At 44.6% G+C, this 19,824-nt stretch overlaps 1 protein-coding gene across 1 annotated transcript; it reads right to left on the bottom strand.

Annotated features, from left to right (window-relative positions):
- Nucleotides 1-8,318: 8,318 nt before the first annotated feature.
- On the bottom strand, nucleotides 8,319-19,443 carry VSTM1 (V-set and transmembrane domain containing 1). Its single transcript, XM_053604470.1, has 10 exons — nucleotides 19,204-19,443; nucleotides 16,754-16,786; nucleotides 16,332-16,619; nucleotides 15,299-15,592; nucleotides 12,105-12,143; nucleotides 10,284-10,376; nucleotides 10,176-10,203; nucleotides 9,922-9,959; nucleotides 9,789-9,820; nucleotides 8,319-8,539 (listed from the first exon to the last, which is right to left on the bottom strand). The coding sequence occupies exons 1-10, from the start codon at nucleotides 19,235-19,237 to the stop codon at nucleotides 8,441-8,443; spliced, it is 978 nt and encodes a 325-aa protein (XP_053460445.1). The 5' UTR covers nucleotides 19,238-19,443; the 3' UTR covers nucleotides 8,319-8,440.
- Nucleotides 19,444-19,824: the final 381 nt, after the last annotated feature.

Below are 19,824 nucleotides of genomic sequence, written 5' to 3'. Positions count from 1 at the left end.
ATGTCAGTTCTTAGAACTGGCATATGCTGAGCTTCCTCTTGATCCCAGGGCCTTTGCACAAGCTGGTGACTGCTGCCTGAAATGTCATTCCCCTCAGCATTTCTCACACCTGGATATTTCACAGTCTTTAATTCTCAGCCTCAGTGTATTTTCTTCCAAGCCTTTGCTGACTCATTTCCCAAAGGAAAGCTCAAACCTTTGTAATTAATTTTGTCATTAATGTATTGCCTCATCCTGTTCATATCTAGCCTGTCACTCCCTACGAGTTATAAATATTTATTCATTTGATTTTGCCTGTCTTTCCAAAAGAATATAAGAACCCATAAAGTGAGGATCTTTGCTATCTTTCTTAAACAGCGATGGCCCTTTGAAAATGCCTGGCACATAGTACATGCTCAGTAAATACTTGTTAACTAACTGGGTGAACAAAGCAGTTCCAGACAGCAGTGGTGGCTTGCTCGGAATGGATCCTCTGCCATCTGTCTCCTGACCCCCAGACCAGGATCTAGTGCTCAGTTCTTGATAGATCCAACACTTATGAAGAGCAAGGGCTTCACCCACTCTTTGAAAGCCCCAAAGCCAGGAGTTATTCCACAGTGGGCATTCGAGGTCCTTCAGTGATAACCATACTTGGTTAAAGGTTTCAGCTTCCATGGGTTTGCTTTGCAATTTTCAATATTCTTATGACCAGAGTGCTCATGACCTTTCCACCCTATTCCATCAGATGCAGCCCCTAAAACATTTTCAGTCCATCTATATGAGTCAGAATTTTTTTTTTTTTGAGACAGAGCCTCAAGCTGTCACCCTGAGTAAAGTGCTGTGGCATCACAGCTCACAGCAACCACCAATTCCTGGGCTCCAGTGATTCTCCTGCCTCCGCCTCCCAAGTAGCTGGGACCACAGGCGCCTGCCACAACACCCGGCTATTTTTTGGTTGCAGCTGTCATTGTTCTTTGGCGGACCTGGGCTGGATTCGAACCCGCCAGCTCAGGTGTACATGGCTGGCACCTTAGCCACTTGAGCCACAGGAGCTGAGCTGAGTCAGAATTTTTTAATTGTGGTAAAATATACATAGCATAAAATTTACCATTTTAATAATTTGTTTTTGTTTGTGAAAACTTTCTCTTTGAAGAGGGCTTCCAGATCCTGAATGCAATTGTTTTTCTTTAAGAAGTTTAAGGCAAGGCTGGGCATGGTGGCTCATGCCTGTAATCCTAGCACTCTGGGAGATAGGTGGATAGCTCAAGCTCATGAGTTCGAGACCAGGCTGAGCAGAAGTGAGATCCTGTCTCTACTTAAAAAATAGAAAAACTGAGGCAAGAGGATAGCTTGAGCCCAAGAGTTGGGGATTTCTGTGAGCTATGACACTATGGCACTCTATGCAGGGTGACAGCTTGAGACTCTGTCCCACACAAACAAAAAAAGTTTAAGGCAACTTACCTAGTGAGGTGGCTCATGCCTGTAATCCTAACACCTAACTCTCTGGGAGGCCAAGGTGGTTGGATTGCTTGAGGTCGGGAGTTCAAGACCAGACTGAGCAAGATTGAGTCCCAATCTCTACTAAAAATAGAAAAACTATCCGGACATTGTGGCCAGGGGCTATAGTCCTAATTCCTTGGGAGGCTCAGGCAAGAGCATCACTTGAACCCAGGAGTTGGAGGTTGCTGTGAGCTATGATCCCAGGGCACTCTACCTATTGCGACAGAGTGAGATTCTGTCTCAAGAAAAAAAAAGAAGAAGAAGAAATTTAAGGCAATTTGATTTTATTAGAAAGATTGGAATCTGGATGGGAGAGAAAGACATGAATCTCCAAGGGTGATTTAAACCAATCCTGCCCTCAGGACAGCAGGGCCCAGGGAGTGCTCAGAGAAGACTAGGGGTACCGTGTCCCCTTGCACCCCTCATTCCACACTGCTCCACTATTTGTGCCATCTGGTTTGCCAGACTGACCCTGGTGACCAGTTGCCCTCATTATGCAGATGGAACTGGGTCATCCTTCCATAGCAAGACATGTTATTTTTGCCTTTTCTGTCTTCTACCCTTGGCCTTACTAAAAAAGGTAAGAATCGGCAGAAATAAAACCCAAGAATTTGACGATATGAAATATTGGAATCATTCCTTATACGTTAAATTCGGGCTTAATATACTAATCAGGGTGTAACATGGAGCTGTTGAACATCATCCCTAGAATATCATTACATTGTCATCACTCACCTTTAGCTCCATAAGCCTATTTATTTGCTTGTTTATTAATTTATTTATTTTAGAGATAGGATCTTGCTCTGTCACGGAGGCTGGAGTGCAGCGTCGTAATCATAGCTCACGGCAGCCTCAAATTCTTGGGCTCAAGTAGTCTTCCTTCCTCAGCCTCCCAAGTCATCAGGACTACAGGCGAGCACCACCACACTTGGCTATCCAAAAGCTTTTTTTTCAGGAGAAGAAGTTGCTAAAAATGACACATAATGCTAAGCACCTACATTGGAGGGCATCTTTTCATAAAATTTCATCCTTCATGTTTTGGCGTGGGCCAGTGATCTTAAATGGGTGTGCCAAGAAAATTTTTAAAGATCATTAATTCAATTCTTTTCAAAAGAAGTTCAAAGCACAGTAAGTATATTCTTCTTTTTACTATTTTTTTAAATCAACATAATGTCAGTGTGCCACAAAAGTTTAACTATAGAGTCAATGGTGCCATTCCGGATGTTTCCTCGTGGTGGGGAGGAACTGGTTTCCAAGCACACAAATAGCTACTTCCCCAAATCCACAGTTCTAAACTCCAATGCTCTGTTCCCTTCCAAAAGGAACTGTCTTTAACTGTGGTGCAAGCAATCAAATGGATATAGAAAAAACTGTCCCAAGGCAGTGAATCAATGCCACAAAAGAACCTAAAAAGAGCGACCTTTCATGGAATGAATGGTATGCCAGCCTTCTGCACACATCATCTATCAGTGGTTACATGCAGCAAATTTTATTACACAGGCACTGTTTTCGTGTAAGTAATAGTACATCCATCTAATTAAAAGAAGAACTGAGGCTTGGCGCCTGTAGCTCAAGCGGCTAAGGCACCAGCCACATACACCTGAGCTGGCGGGTTTGAATCCAGCCCGGCCCACCAAATAACAATGACGGCTGCAACCAAAAAATAGCTGGGCACTGTGGCGGGTGCCTGTAGTTCCAGGTACTTGGGAGGTGGAGGCAAGAGAATTGTTCGAGCCCAAGAGTTGGAGGTTGCTGTGAGCTGTGATGCCACCTCACTCTACCCAGGGCAACAGCTTGAGGGTCTGTCTCAAAAAAAAAAAAAAAGAAGAAGAAGAACTGAAATTACCTAAGTTTCCAACCACTGTCAACATTTTGGTGAATGTCATCTTACATTTTTCATGCACCTATTCTTGAACTCTTAGGTATAGGGAAGGTTATTTGTTTGTTTGATTGAAAATAGACTACTGCCATCCATTCTTCTTCCAAACCTGCCCATGCACGATATTTCCAAGGTGTTTGGAGATTTGTATAACCGAATGTCAAAGTGGAATCATGGCAATTGCAGTTCCTGCCCAGGCCCAAAGATTATGGATTGCCAACGAGAACATAAGTTAGGACCATTCCTCATGACGTCAAGAGAAGATGTTGGAAACAATTGCAATTTCCCAGTGCTCCTGGTTCTTTGTCTACTTGAAGGTATGAAAAGGATGCTGAGATTAGAGTGGTTCTATCCCCTCTCCACCAGTGGGGTATGATAAAGGATGATGGACTCTCCTGTAGTCTTTTCCAGCCAAGGCGAAAAGCTTCAATTGGACCTTTCAGAGTACTTCATATGGGGGGAGGCGCAGGGCCCAGAGACGGAATGGGGTCATGGGAAGCCGAGGAGGAGAAGGGAGAGAGAGAGAGAAAGAGAGAGAAAGAGAGAGGGGGAATGAATCGCAAGGTATCTTATATCCATTGCAAGAGCGCCACCTGGAGGCAGAAAGTGACGCCTTCAGAGAGAAGCTGGAAATGTACTAATGGATCCCCAAGGAATGAGTAAGGTGTCCTTACCAGAACCATCTAGAAGAGGTGCATTTACAGGCATCTGAGGAAGGTCAGGTAAGAGATCCGCAGCCTTGTGAGACAATGGGAGCGGGAGCAGTAGGAGCTCCAGGTGACAAAATAAAGAAAAAGCAGACCGTGCTCACTTTGCAAAGTATCAGTGAGGGGACTATATAGTCCACTATACAGTGAGCTATATTTTTTCCCTTGCACGTGATTTTTTAAAAAGTGCCTGAAGTCCTTAAGATAACTATAAAGGTCACGGGACTTGTCTTAGATGTCACCCAAGGACACAGGTAAAGAATTAGACCTAGAAGGTGTGTATGAGGGAAATAAGGGAAAAGAAAAAAATTGTTTTTTGAATCAATGGAATGATCACACCTACATCTTTACAACTCATATGCTTACAACTAGGGTAATCAACTCATCCAAATTTGTCCAAGATTTTCTTAGGTTTAGCCCTGCAATTTCTGCGTCCGGGGAAATCTCTCATTTCTATTTAAAAAGCTGAAAGTCCCACACCCTGAGACACATATACACCCACACAAATCCTGGGGAAAACTGGGACAGTTGGTCACACTACCTACAGCAACCCTATTAGAGATTTGTCTCTCCACCATGAGGAAAAACATGGAGTCCTGGACATTTTATGACACTTTCCCAAGTTCATACAACCTGACCTTGTGTCCAACACGAAAAGCACAACACTCTTTTCTTTCCATGATTCTAAGCCTCTTCCTCCAGCATGTCTCATGTGGAGGAGAAAAGTTAAGAAAAAAAAAACTGGACAAAACTTGCTACTGCATTTGTGATTTTAGAAAATAAATTAGTCAGGAATTACATCTTTAAAGTTACCAATGCAAAAGGAAAGTGAAGCTGGGCGGGGTGGCTCGCTCCTGTAATCCTAGCACTCTGGGAGGCTGAGGTGGGTGGATTGCCTGAGCTCACTAGTTTGAGACCAGCCTGAGCCAGAGTGAGACCTCATCTCTAAAAAAGGAGCTGGGCATTGTGGCTGGTGCCTGTAATCCCAGCTACTTGGGAGGCTGAGGCAACAGAATTGCCTAAGTCCAAGACTTGGAGGTTGTTGTGAGCTGTGACACTACAGCACTCTACCGAGGGTGACAAAGTAAGACTGTATCAAAAACAAAAAAACAAAAGAAAGGGAAAGTGATTGAATGGATTGTTCACCTTAACAAACCTCCTGGGTGAGGGCCACAAATACAACTTGGCCTCTACCTAACAAACACAATGTAAAGTAATCATCTGTACCCTTGTATTAATCTGAAAAAAAGAAAAAGAGACATATAGAAAAGGTGGAATGTACAAAAGAGAGGGTAAAAGATGTGAAGATGTGAAGGACAGGCCAGGCGTGGTGGCTCATACCTGTAATCCCAGCACTCTAGAAGGCTGAGGTGGGTGGATTGTCTGAGCTCAGGAATTTGAGACCAGCCTGAGCAAGAGCAAGACTCTTTCTCTAAAAACAGCCAGGCATTGTGGCAGGCACCTGTAGTCTCATCTACTTGGGAGGCTGAGGCAAGAGGATCTCTTGAGGCCAGGTTTGAGGTTGCTGTGAGTTGTGACGCCAGAGCACTCTACCCAGGGTGACAGCTTGAGGCTCTGTCTCAAAAAAAAAAAGAAATGTGAAGGACTAATATAAATTTGATTATAGTTTTAGAAAAAGAAGAGGTAGAAAATGAGGCAGAGACAATATTTGAAGGGCAGTGGTTGGGAATCTTGCACAACCAACCAAAGATACCAATCCCCAGATTCAAGAGGCCCGGGAAATACTCCAAGAGTTCAAATAGATTTCAACCTCAGCATCACAATGAAGCTAGAAAATCAAAAGACAGTGAAAAGTATTAAAGTACCAGGTGGAAATAGATAATATTCAAAGGAATGGCAGCTGTACAGAGTAAAATAATGACAGTAAGCAATGAACAGTGCAGGTAGCTTCGATGTGCTAGAAACACACAACCTCCCAACCTAGAATACGTGCTCATTGAAAGCAGCCAATGTTATTATGTTGGTGAACTAAAGGATCAGGTTAGAAGAAGAAAACATTTGATTGAACTGAAAAGAATTAGCATTTCATTTCCAAGAGACACATTTAAAACAAAGACGTAGAAAGGTTAAAAGTTAATGCATAGAGAGAAGATATATAATGTAAGGACCAAACAAAAGAAAACTGGCACATATCAAGACTTCCTGTAGTAACTATTAAAGGAGTATGGGTAGGTGTCCATGAATGATACTATTGGGACCATCAATTTCAACAAGGACCATCAATTTCAATTTTGATATTTGCCAGCACTCTTTGATCAAAACAAAATCTGTTCTCAGACTAGCTTAGACTCAAAGGAGGACTCTGTTTTATTTTTTTCTTTTTTTTCTTTGGCTTTTTCCCTTTTCTTGGGTTCAAGAATGATTGAACAAGAAAACTGCAGGGAGTGAAGGAATGCTGAGTTTTGGAAGCAATTAGAACCAAGAAAACAAAAGCTGAAAGGCACTGTTACTCATTCTCATTTCCCGGATGTTTTCTGAGTCATCTTTGTGTTTCTCCTTAAAGACTGGCTTCCTCCACATGGTGGGACAGATGGTCACCAAGAACTTCCAAATTTTAAAAAGAATGACTCTCTGTGGCTAGAAAAGCAGAAAGATACTCCCCCACCCCCAGCTGCTCCCTGCTGTGACTTCAGTACTTCATCCACCAGGGGCTGTGCAGTGGGGCTGTGGGGCAAAGAGGTGGCCTCCTCAAAATGCTGCATTCCTGGGAGCTCCTGGTTAGGCTGGGCTTGCCTAAAGTGGAATGTATCTAAAATAAATACAATTAAAAAAAAAAAAAAGCTGGATACAGGCAGGTTCAACTACATGGCTGCTATAGACTGAATGTTTGTGTCCCCATTAAAATTCATAGGTTGAAACCTAACCCCCAAGGTAATGGTATTAGGAGGTCAGAACTTTGGGAAGTGATTAGTTTCCTCATGAATGAGATTTGAGCCCCTATAGAGACCCCAGAGAGATAGCTAGTCCCTTCCACACTGTGAAGACACAGGGAGAAGGCGCCATGCATGAACCAGGAAGCCACCATCAGCGCTGAGTCAGTCAGCGCCTTGATCTTGGATGACCCCGCCTCCAGAACTGTGAGCAATAAATTTCTGTTGTTTATAAGCCACCGGTCTGTGGTACTTAGTTGCAGCAGCAGGGATGGACTAAGACACTCTCCTCTTGCCTCTCATCATCCTGGACGGTCATCTGGTTGGAGCAATGGCCAGGGGGTCTACATCCTGGATAATCCATCTTAGAAAACATTCAGAGCCTCTGGATGAGGAACTATGAGTGTGGGGCCCCTGTGGATACAGAACAGCAGGGGGTGTATGTGTCTGTGTGTTTTCACATGACTACATGTGTCTTTTAGTCTGTGTTTCTGACACTGCTGGTAGCTCTATCTCTAAGATTGTAGGTGTGCCTGGGAGCCATGTGTTGTGCACCTGTCCCTGTGTCTCTGCATGAATAACGTATCTGTGTAGCATTATGGGTGTGCTAGGGCCCCCATAACAAGGTGCCCCAAACTGAACAGCTTGAACAACAGAAATTGACTATGTCACAGTTGTGAAAGCCAAAAGTCTGAAATCAGGCTGTTAGGAGGGTTGGTTCCTTCTGAGGACTGTAAGGAAGGATCTGGGCTTCGTGCCTGGCCTCATGAATCATCTCAAGGTCTGCTTTCTATTTTTGCCTAATTATTGCCAAGGTGTGTGTGTGTGTGTTTTGAAACAGAGTCTCATTCTGTCATACTGGGTAGAGTGCCATGGTGTCATCATAGTTCACAGTAACCTCAAACTCTTGGGCTCAAGTGATCCTCTTACTTTGGCCTCCTGAGTAGCTGGGACTACAGGTGCCCACCACAATACCTGGCTAGTTTTTCTATTTTTAACAGAGATGAGATCTCATTCTTGCTCAGGCTGGTCTTGAACTCCTGAGCTCAAGCAATCTGTCTGCCTTGGCCTCCCAAAGTGCTAGAACTACAGGCGTGAGCCACTGTGCCTGGCCTGATCTTTGTATTTCAATTTCTCTATTTTCCACTCATTGGGTACAATAGGTCATTGAATTGAACTGAATCAATCTGGCCATTTTCTGTTTTGCTAGTTTTGCTTCCTGGAGGTGTTCAGTCATTACTTTCTGGATCAATAATTATTGATTATTTCCTTGAATTGTTCTAGGGGGAAACATGGGGTGAGAGACAGTGTGGTAGAGATCTTGGGCATGGGTAATCCATAAATAAGTCAGAATTTTTAAAGATGAGAAGCTTAATTTTATTGACATGGATTAGGGGTGAGGAACACAGAGCCCTCTGGATTTCCACATTTCTAGTCACCCCACCTGGCTCCGTCCTCTGCCAGTGGCTCTCAGCATCTTCTTTCTATACTTTCAGTGGCTCCTCAGCGGGGACAGAAGCTGCCTTGGTTGGTACATTGGCGTTTAACTCAGCATAGGTCACTCCTTGGGCCAGGTCTTCAGTCTTTGGGGAAAAGAGATGGTTATGGATGAGTGTATAGAGCTGAGGGGTCTAATATGGTAGCTGCTAGCCATGAAGGGTTATTTAATCTAAATTAAATTAATTATTTAATCTTAAGTAATTAATTTAATTTAATTTAATGGTGGCTCATGCCTATAATTCCAGTACTCTTGGAAGCCAAGGCAGGTGGATCCCTTGAGCTCAGGAGTTTCAGACCAGCCTTAACAAGAGTGAGAACCCATCTCTACTAAAAATAGAAAAACTAGTCAAGCCATGTGACAGGCACCTGAAGTCCCAGCTAGTTGGGAGCCTGAGGCTGAGGATCACTTGAGCCCAAGAGTTTGAGGTTGCTGTGAGCTATGATGATGCCATGGCATTCAACCCCAGGATGACAGAGTAAGACTCTGTCTCAAAAAAAAATTAAATAATCAAATAAAATTTAGTATTTGGGTCCTCAGTCACACCAGATGCATTTCAAATGCATAATAGCCATATGTGGCCTGGTGGCTGTAGCCTTAGGCAGCACAGATAAAGAATATTTCCACTGTTGCAGGAAGCTCTGTGGATAGCACCATTCTAGAATGGTCATGCTTCAGAGGTTTGACTATAGTATTAATGGAACAACACAATCGATTGAAATTAGTGCAAGTATACAGTACTGAGGAAAAAACTACCATCTAACAGCTACTGATCATGTAATATTATATTCTTGCAATATTATTATCAACAATTTATTCATCGATGCCATAAACCAAACGTTTAAAATAGACAAGATCTTACAAACATACAGATAGACAGAAGGAATAAATTTCTAGCATACAATAGCATAGTACAGTGAATATTGTTAATGACAACATTATTTGTTTATTTATTTTGCAGTTTTGACCAGGGTCGGGTTTGAACCTGCCACCTTCGGTATATGGGACCAGCGCCCTACTCCCTGAGCCACAGGTGCCACCCTGACAACATTTTTTTGTTTTGTTTTGTTTTGTTTTGCTTTTTGAGACAGTCTCACTCTGTTGCCCTAGGTAGAGTGCTGTGGCATCATAGCTCACAGCAACCTCAAGCTCCTGGACTCAAGCAATCCTCCTTTGCCTAAGACCACACATATGACAGATGATTAGCAGACATTGGGAGCTGGAGTCCAGTTCCTCTGCTTAAGTTAGGGGCATTGATAGAACCAGAGAATGAGTTTAACTAGCCTGTGGTGGTCAGTGAGTTCTTGGGGGGACCTCTAGAGGGCAGAACTCACCGAGAGAGATGTCCTTTCCATCTTGGAAAACTCTACATGCGAAGGAGTGGAAAAAAAAAAAATCAGTTCTCATGTTTTAGGAATCAGAACGTCTTTCTGTCCTGTGATTCTCTTAACTTCCTTTATCACTGACCTGTAGCCTCCTGCTCAGGAAATTTGGAATGGCTGGTTCTGAGAGAGAGAAAAAGCGCATGAAAGTAAGGAATCTGAAAGGTCTGGGGCAGAGAGAGAATGAGGGCTTTGGAGAAGAGAGGAAGGAGGAAGGTCACAGAATGAGCCGGGGTCAGGGGCTCAGGGTGGGTCTGGGTGTCAGCCATCTGTGTACAGATTGGGTCTCTGAAGAAAGGAGGGGATTTAAGGGGAGCGTGAGGTGTGTCAGCTATTTACCTCTCAGCAGATTCCTCATGTGATGACCCTAAAAAAAAAAAAAATACCAGGAGGAATTTACCTACTGAAAAAATCCCTCTCCCGCTTCCCGTTCTTCTCTGAACTCACCCGGCTGAGTGCACCTGTAGATGAAGACCACGGAGAGGAAGAGGAGGATGAGGGAGCTGCAGCTGACAGTGACAAAGACGATTCTGGTGTCTGCTGGGGGAAGGGCAGGTCAGAGATCAGCACGGCTCCTAAAAAACACTGGTAGGGCTTAGCAGAGCAGCCAAGAGGAGCCAGGCAGCCAGCCAGGCTTCCAAACTTGGGTCTGCAGCTTCTGAGCTGGAACGTCTGACTCCTCAGGGGAATTTCCTTTCTGTTTCCCAGTCTGTAAAGTGAGGGTAGCAATAGTAGATACTTTATCAGAAGGTAGGGAGACGAAAGGGGTCAGTACCTCTAGAGAGGAATAGAACCCTGCCTTGCACGTGGGAAATTCCCAAGGAATGTTTTCATCCAGAGCAATAATACTGATCATTTATCATGAGCTAGCTCTGTGCTGGTTGCTTTGTATGTATTGGTTTTCAACACACAAGACGGATTAACTATCTCCATATTGAAAATTCATAACTAAATTAAGTACTAGGAAATAAAGAGAATTGCCCAAAGCCGCACAATCATTATGGGTTTTTAATTCAGTTAGACAACTTTTTAAGCTAGGGTAAGGGGCCCTCTGTGCTCAGCCCTGCAGGTGGGCGTATAAGACAGATGATATTTTGTTTGTTTTTGTCTTTGGCCAGGGCTGGGTTTGAACTCGCCACCTCCGCATATGGGACCGGCGCCCTACTCCTTGAGCCACAGGCGCCGAGACAGATGATATTTTGAATCCTAGTGGTCCCTCAGTGAAACCAGAAAAACAAGTGTTGCCCTTTCAATCTCCCCTTTTCTAGCCCATAGTTTCTTTCACCCAGGAGTTCACCAGAAATGAGAAGTTAAGTTGTTGCAAAACTTTCCTCCTCATATGGCCCCATAAGCCGCTGAACTGGGTCCGCCCTGAAATGTCCACATGTCTGGCCAAATAGTAGATCACTCTTTACAAATTGCAAGAATGTGATAATGTACTATGCTATTGGCATCAGACTCAGCAATGGACTACAGCTTGACGTGGGGCATAAATGAAGTCACAGATACCAGAAAGAAATCCCAGTGTTGCTTTGAGGTTAGGTGATAAATTTCACCTCTGTCTCTACATAGCAATTGGGTGGGGTCTTTTTCTGGTGGCTTTGGAGAATAACAGTATAGGCTGGGGACATCGTGCCTGTGCTTAAAGATATTTTATTTTGTTTGGAATTGTGATGATACAAATTTGAACTCAAAAAGTATGTTTTTTTTCTTTTTTTGAGACAGCCCTAGGGTTGAATGCTGTGGTGTCATGGGTCACAGCAACTTTAAACTCTTGGGCTCAAGAGATCCTCCTGTCTCAGCCTTGTAAGTAGCTGGGAATACAGGGGCCTGCCACAATACCCACCTAGTCTTTTTTCTATATTTAGTAGAGATGGGGTCTGGCTCTTGCTCAGGCTGATCTCAAACTCTTTTTTTTGAGCCAGAGTCTCACTATGTCATGTTTGGTAGAATGCTGTGGTGTCACAGCTCACAGCAACCTCAAACTCTTGGGCTCAAGTGATTCTCTTGCCTCAGCCTCTCAAGTAGCTGGGACTACAGGCACCCACCACAGTGCCTGGCTATTTTTGTTGTTGTTGTCATTGTTGTTTGGCAGGCCCGGGCTGGGTTTGAACCCACTAGCCTGGGTGTATGAGGCTGGCGCCCTAACCGCTGAGCTACAGGCGCTGAGCCTGGTCTCAGACTCTGGAGCTAAGGCAATCCACACATGTTGGCCTACCAGAGTACTGGGATTACAGGGTGTGAACCACCTTACCCGGCCTCTCTTACCTGTTTTCATTGAAAGACCTCCAAGTTCATCAGGTTTATCTAGAAAACAGGGGGCAAGAATAAGATCACAGTAATTATGTGAGAACCTTTAGACTGTCTGTAAGTCCTTATGTCCTACTTAGGGACCTTTAGAGCCCTCTTTGGGAAGCAGAAAAGAGAATATCTTTTCCATTTCCCTAAATGTTCCCTGGGTCCTCAGACCAGGGACAGGGCATCATATTACCCTTCTTAATACTTTCAATAACAAAAATATTTATGAAGGACACCACTAATTGTGTCTCCCTCCAATTCTATTCCTTGTCAATCTTCCCTATCTCAACAAAGAATACCTCCATTTACCCAAATTCTAAATTCAAAACTCCAGGAGTGATAAATGCCTTTCTGCCATCCCTTGAATAGTGTGCTCAGGGCATAGCAAGAGCAGTAAGTTCTACCTGAAAGATGTATCTCGAAATATACCTAAGAATCCATCCCTATCTCTCCCTTCCCATCTATCTCTCCCAGTGGCACCATCTAGTCTAAACTAAAATGATTTTAATCCCTCAGCCCGTAGCAACCACCATACTCTCTGCTTCTGCGAGTTTCACTCTGTAAGGTTCCACGTATAAGTGAGATTGTACAATATTTGTCTTTCTGTGTCCAGCATATTTTATTTAGCATAAAGTATGGGAGATGTTGATCAAAAGCACAAATGTTCATTTACAAGATGAGCAAGTCCAGTGTGTGGGTGGCCGTGGACGTGTGGATAGTTTGACCATCATAGCCATAACAGGATGCAGAGGAATACCAAATCGCCACTTATACACCTCGAATATACAGAGGGTGCCGAAAAATGTTACACGTTTTAAGAAAGGGAAAAACTGAATTCAAATTGTTATACTTGACACACACCGGTAATGTTTGTGATTTTCTATGTTGTATCTTGTATCTCTTGTAATTGCAGAAGACAAGTATGAGTTGAGTATTACAATTTTAATACAGTTTTTTCCCCTTTCTTAAAATGCGTATACATGTTTTTGTCACCCTCTGTGTATAATCTTTATTTGTCAATTAAATACCTTAAAATAAAACAAAATGTCCTGTTGCCTGAAATGTAGCAACTCTTGCTACATCCAACCCCCTATTTTCCAAAAGTGGCCATAAAGACTCTGACAGCATGTAAATAAAGCCATGCCACGCTTAACTCAACTCCATACGTGGATTTCTGTTCTTTCAGAGTAGAATCCACGACCAGGTCAAACCCCTATGCAACCCCACATGCTGTAGGTCCTGCTCTCCCTCTCAACCTCCTTTAGATCTCCTTCCCTTTTCTCTGTCCTCCTTTCTATATCTCAGTCCTTCCAGGATCACTCACACTTCTGCTTTCTCATTCCCTGGAGGGCTCTTCTCCAGATGTCAGTGTGGTTGGGACATTCTCTTTCTTCAATGCTGTGGTGGACAGACTCCAAAGAGGCCCTCATGAGCCCTCCCTCCTGGTGCTCACACCTGTGTGTAATCCCCTCTCCTTGAACCTGGGGACCTGTGACTCACTTCCCACCAACATGTAAGGCAAAGATGATGGATGGACTGTCATTCCCATGTTTATATGACATTATGTAATACTCTGTTTTGCCAGGGTTCTCCTTCTCTGTCTCCCTCTCTCTCCTTAAAAGCTCCGAAGAAGCAATTTGCCCCAAATCCTACAGATGCAAAAATCAAATATTGCAACAACCACAGGGGTGGGGAAGTGTACCCTTCCCCAGTCAAGCCACCAGATGAGAACCCAGTCCCAGCTGACACCTTGACCACATCCTGTGAGACCTAAAGCAGTGAACTCAGCTAAGCTGTGTCTGGACTCCTGACAACAGAAACTGTGAGATAATAAATGGATGTTTTAAGCTCCTAAATTTTTGGTATTTTGTTATGTAGCCATAGGTTCCCAAAATAATGTCTCTTGGTTATTCTCCGCCTATAATGTGTTTTCTAATTAATTTAATATTTTGTTCTTGTTTCTTTCTTTCTTCCAAAAGAGATTGTGAACTCCTACTGGTCAGAGACCAGTATGCTCAGAACATACCAAATCATCTGCCTCTGAAGGGCAAATGGACAGTCATTTTCTGCCAGGTGTTTACATTAATTTTTTTTGGTAGCAGAAGAATTTATATTTCCTTTTCATAATAAGGAAGAAGTAGTATAATGAAGTGATTTGTAAAGGAGCAAACAGTCTGTATGTGGAAAGCTGACTTGGAAAATGAACCCCTGAATACTGATACTATGCCCACCTTTTAATGTAATACAGCCAGGAAGAGGTGAAGAATCAGGAAAGAGTTGATGACATGCCAGAAAATGTAACTAAGAAGTGGCAACTCATCACTGAGGTTTTAGTGTTAAGGTATGGGTATAACAACTCTTAAGACTTGAAGGAAAAGCTGTTGGATGTGAAATGAATATCAGGGTGATGAGCACATTGGTGAAGTATCATTAATCATGAACCTTAGAAAGAGGGTAATTAGAGGCGAAATACGATTAAGTGCTCACTTTCTCACAATGACCCAGGCTTAGCCATTGTGTAGACACATGGCTATTTCTACTAATGATTTTAAGGTTTCTCCAGGGGCTTCCCATCAGCAGCCAGCCTGTCCTGCTGGAATAACAGTAGTCATTAAAAATATTGTTGAGCAATTGATGAATAGATGGATGGATGGATGGATGAGTGAGTGGGTGGATGGATGTGTGGATGGGTGGGTAAGTAGATCAATAGATGAAAGTGATGCACAATTATTTCTTGTCCCCCTCTTGTGATCTCAAATCGCTTATGTCACAACCCTCTCACATGTACCCTCCTCACTTTTTTTTATCATTTTCCCACCCACTTGCACCATTCCTGCTACACTTTCACACGCAACAAGTTCTCTTAGCCATGTATTTCATTATTTGCCTTCCCTGCATCCTTCACAGAGTTCTAGCTCTTATGCTTTGGCATAAAAAGGAAATAATTTTGCATTTATGTTTGAACAGTAACTACGAGGCCAACTGTCTTCATGACACTAGGGAGGTCACCTCACCTCTATAAGCAAAAAGAAGCTAACAACACAACCATCCTCAGAGAAAGTAAAGATTGAATGAGTTAACAGGATAAATTACTTGTCATGGAGACTGAAACATAGAAAATGCTGTGTATGTATCAAAAGTCAGTCTTGTCACCCTGTCCTCACCTGTCACCCAGATCTCCAGGCTGTTGCTGGGAAAGGAGCCCAAGTGTGGGGAATCACACTGGTAGTATACACAGCTGTAGTTCCCACTGTCGCTGCTTGTCATATTCCAGAGTGTTAAACCAGTTTGGTTTTTTCTTACTTCATTGACTTTCGATGGTTCTGGGATCCCATTTTTCAGCAGGACAATTACCATGCATTCAGTTCCATTGTATGGAGTCAGACATCGGAGTGTCCTGAGACCTAGAGCTGTGCCAGGGTCTGTGTGGACTGACAGGGAAGGTTCTGGGAGTGATCCTAAAGGGGACAAGGCAGTGGAGGTAAAGGGAAGGGCCAGGGCTTCCTCTGCCCCCCGTCCTTAGGGACTTTCTCATCTATTTTTCTATTAACCACATCTCTTGCTTCCTGTAAATGATGCTTTGACATCTTGGGGCCTTGCTGAAGAGACTGTCCTTCCAGGGTTAGTTAACTTGTAGAGCTAGTAAACAACTTGCCCTTGAGCATGTTTTTTTCAAATAAACTCCCAGTCACCTCCTATATTGGGCTCTCACATTCAGGGCTACCATTTTCCTGCCCAAATCACCCGAGGACCACATAGGAGACTATCTGGGACAGCTTTTATTCCCAGAGACAGTTCTAAGCCTGCTACTTCCCACAAAAGTGCAATGAAAGCTCTCACCCATGGTTTTCCCCCTCCGTCTACCTCCCCACATGGCCCTTCCAGCATGGCATGCCCCCTTTTCTCAGGAACTGTGAACGGTTCAGTGGCACTCACCTCTCGATCCTGTGGCTATATTCTACCTCAAATTTTCCATCATCAACTATACTCTAAAACACTCTCCCACATCCACATCATTGGGGCCCACTCAGAACACCAGAAGGGAATGTTGCTCCACACTCAATTCCTACATTTCCCTACATTCGAGGTCTTGTGTGTATCTTTTTATCTCCTGGATGCCTTCTCCTTCCTCAGTCAGGTGCTGCCACAGGAGAAGGAACATGTGCATCAAATGGCAGACTGGGGCATCCTTCTCACCTGTGACCACCAGCCATATGGGCTCACTGTTGTCAGACCACGCTTGGGAGGCTCCTGTCCTGTAAGCACAGACATACGTCCCAGCGTCCCCAGGCCCCACGTCGGTGAGGGGGAACCCAGCTTCCTCTCCTGCTGAGCTCTGCTCTTGTTGGTACTCCGAGTCCTCTGGCTTCTGCAGCACGAATGTCGTCGCATTGTGGAAAGGAGCCTGGCACCTCAGAGTCACGTTGCTGGCACATCCAACCACTGAACTGGGCCAGGCACTGAGAACAGGCTTGGGAAGCTTCTCTGCAAAAAATTTAGAGGTCATGGTGACAGTGTCTTGGTGACAGTGAAGCCCCTCTTAGAATTCAGGGGATTCAAGGAAAAAGTCACGAAATGCAAGATTCGGGAATAAATAGAGAGTAAGTGGGAGGACTCACCACTTTTTTCATCTTCATAAGCCAGACTCAGCCCTGGAGGAGAAACCACAATGAAGAGCAATCACATGCCTGTCTGGGAGTAGAGATCAGGCAGAGGAAGCGTTTGTTGAAGACCTGTCACATTCCTTGCAGATATTTTCCAAGGTTTACTTTTTATCCTTTACTTTTATTCCAGTGTTTGACATTCAGATGTTATACGTATGCGGAAAATTCCAGTAACCTTTTCTGATTTTTTGAACTGCTTTCATGATTAATCTTTCTTTCACCATCTATACATCATTTAACATCGCTTTCTGTTTTCTGCTCGGATTTTCCATGATTGAAGATTTTAACTTTACCACTTCATGAATGCAAAGGTTATATTTCACAATGGAGTGTGTGTGTGTGTGTGTGTGTGTGCGTGTGCATGTGGGCATCTCCTTCATTCCAACAGAGAGAATTTGCCCTCCCTTCACGGTATTTTTGGACCCAGACGCTCTCCTCACTTGTGGCTTTGATTTGTACGAGATGTCATCCCCTCCCTCTTCTGTACTCTGTTTCCTGAATTCCCCTCTGGGAGTGGAACTGTGTAAACCTATGAGGAAAATGGGACATCAGTCATGGGGCTTTGGGGGGGACATTAGTCATGGGGGTCGTTTCTGGGGGAAGCTACACTTTCTATAGAGCCCCAAGATTGTTGAAGGACATCTGTCCCTTGTTTTGACCCAGTGTTGACATGGAACGTGGACCCCCGGGATTCACTGAGAAGGAATGAGTTGGAGGTCTGACCGTGGGCTGAGGCTGCGTTAGTAGCAGGATTGTCTTGGATTGATAGGGAGGACATCAGTTTCTGGGTGATCAGGGGCCCCAGGGGTCAGGGTCCTGCTTTTAGAGTCAGTCATCTCATTGCTACTATCAACCAAGTTTCTGTTCCAACAATTCCTATGTTCTTACTAAATGATCACGATGAGCTTAGTCAAAGAGAGCTGGGTGCAATGGCAAAGTCTGTCTTCAGGGCAAGAGGCTCGCTGGCGTCTAGGTTAGCTTGAAAAGACAAAGAATAAAGATAGGCTTGTGGTTATCTCTTTGGGGTATTAGTAAAATTCTGGCAGGGAGGAGTGGCAACATGGGGAACCATACTTTGCGGGTATAATCAGCTGAGCTAATTGGAGTAGGCTAACCTCTAATCCAATAAGACCGGCGTCCTTGATGGAAAGAAGAGACACAGCGACGGAGACACACAGATGGAGATGGCCAGGCACAGGCAGAGGCAGAGAGTGGAGTGACACCTCTACCAGTTAAAGAACGCCAAAGATCGCCAAGTAGAAACTGGAAGAGAAACTCAGGACAGACTGTCTTGCACAGCTCCCCCCCAAAAGGTAATCAACACTGACATGTTGATTTCAGATTTCTGGTCTCCACAACTGAGAGAGAATACATTTCTGTTGTTTTAAGCTACCGGGCTTGTGGCACTTTGGTGTGACCACTGCAGGAAATGAGTATGAGGTGGATGAGGTCAGTGTCTTGGTTTACTTGTGCTGTGGCTGGAGGTTTTGCCTATGGAGATCGAAAGCCACCTCTAGGGCACAAGTGTGTGCAGAGGACAAGTGTTACCCCAGGGGAGGAAGGAACTGGGGCGATGAAGCATACTGATGTCCACCACACTGCCCACTGCGCAAGCAGGAACTGGGAATTAGGGAGGTGGAGCTGCTGGTGCAAAGTCTACAGGGCCTCTATGATGGGGCCAAGATTATCATGCAGGTCTCCCTTTTTACAAGCTGAGGTCTGATTACATTTGGTTCACACTGACAATGGCTAAAATTAGCCTAAGGGCAAGAGTGGTTAGAAAATTTTCTTCTTGGCCAGGCATGGTGGCTCAGCATGTAATCCTAGCACTCTGGGAGGCTGAGGTGGGAGGATCCCTTGGGCTCAGGAGTTCAAGACCAGCCTGAGCAAGATCGAGCCCCCTTCTCCAGTGCAAATAGAAAAACTAGCCAGGCTTTGTGGCAGGTACCTTCAGTCTCAGCTACGAGGGAGGCTGAGGCAGGAGGATGGTTTGAGTTCAGGAGTTTGAGGTTGCCATGAGATTGACTGAGGCCGCCACACTCTAGCCAGGGCAACAGAGTGGGACTCTGTGTCAAAAAACAGAAACTTTTTTCTTCTCATTCATAGCTTTTCACCTTGTAGATCTTTAAACCCAGCCCTTCCTCACATTCCAATGGAATATCCCTGGCAGTGTTGCGGTGGTTAGAGGGCACAGACGCTGGAATTCCCTTCAGAGCTCTGCATTTCCTGAGCACATGCTGGGGCCTCAGCTCTTATGTGTCAGCACCAGAACCAATGCAGGTGACAGATTCCAACCCATCACACGCATTAGGTAGGTGTGAGTTGCCATCTCCGCACTGGCCATGTTTCCCCACTTAACTTCCACTTCCCAGTCCAAGCCCCTCTGTCCCAGTCCTGGAACTCACCAAGGCAAAGCAGGGGCAGGACTTCCGTGACCATAGCGTCCCTTCTGCCGGAACCTAGATCTTGTCTTCAGTTTTGCAGTTCAGAGGAGGAGCAAGCCTGGACACACACAGCCCTATCCCTGCCCATTTCACCACAGGACGGCAGGGGTAAGGTTTTGCTCTGGTCAGTTGGTTCTCAGCAACCCCAGTGGGTGGTTTCCTTCTTGCAACCAAATCAGGAAGCAAGAGGCAGAAATGACTGTACCTTCCCCTTAAACCTTGCATGTGCCTCCACCCATTCTGAGGTGGGCCCTGCCCCAGCTGAAGTCTTGCCCCAGATAGTTTTTTAAAAATAATTTTGATTGGCTGGGAGCAGTGACTCATGCCTGTAACCCCAGCACTCTGGGAGACCAAGGGAGGAGGATCTCTTGAGCTCAGGAGTTCGAGACTGCCTGAGCAGGAGCAAGACCCCCATCTCTACTAAAAATAGAAAAATTAGCCAGGCATTGTGGTGGCCCCTGTGGTCCCAACTACTCAAGAGGCTGAGGCAGGAGGATCGCTTGAGCCCAGGAGTTTAAGGTTGCTGTGAGCTATGATCACATCATGGCACTATAGCCTGGATGACAGATAGAGTGAGACTCT

This window comes from Nycticebus coucang, chromosome 10 (assembly GCF_027406575.1).
Source record: "Nycticebus coucang isolate mNycCou1 chromosome 10, mNycCou1.pri, whole genome shotgun sequence".
Taxonomy (NCBI): domain Eukaryota; kingdom Metazoa; phylum Chordata; class Mammalia; order Primates; family Lorisidae; genus Nycticebus; species Nycticebus coucang.
This window is presented reverse-complemented; position numbering and strand designations above follow the sequence as displayed.

Coding starts and splice junctions, on each gene's coding strand:
- VSTM1 (XM_053604470.1), bottom strand. CDS start 19,237: ATGGTCACGGAAGTCCTGCCCCTGCTTTGCCTTG. Junction 9,960..10,175: donor CATGAGGAATCTGCTGAGAG/GTAAATAGCTGA, acceptor TCTCTCTCTCAG/AACCAGCCATTCCAAATTTC. Junction 8,540..9,788: donor TGGAAAGGACATCTCTCTCG/GTGAGTTCTGCC, acceptor TTTTCCCCAAAG/ACTGAAGACCTGGCCCAAGG.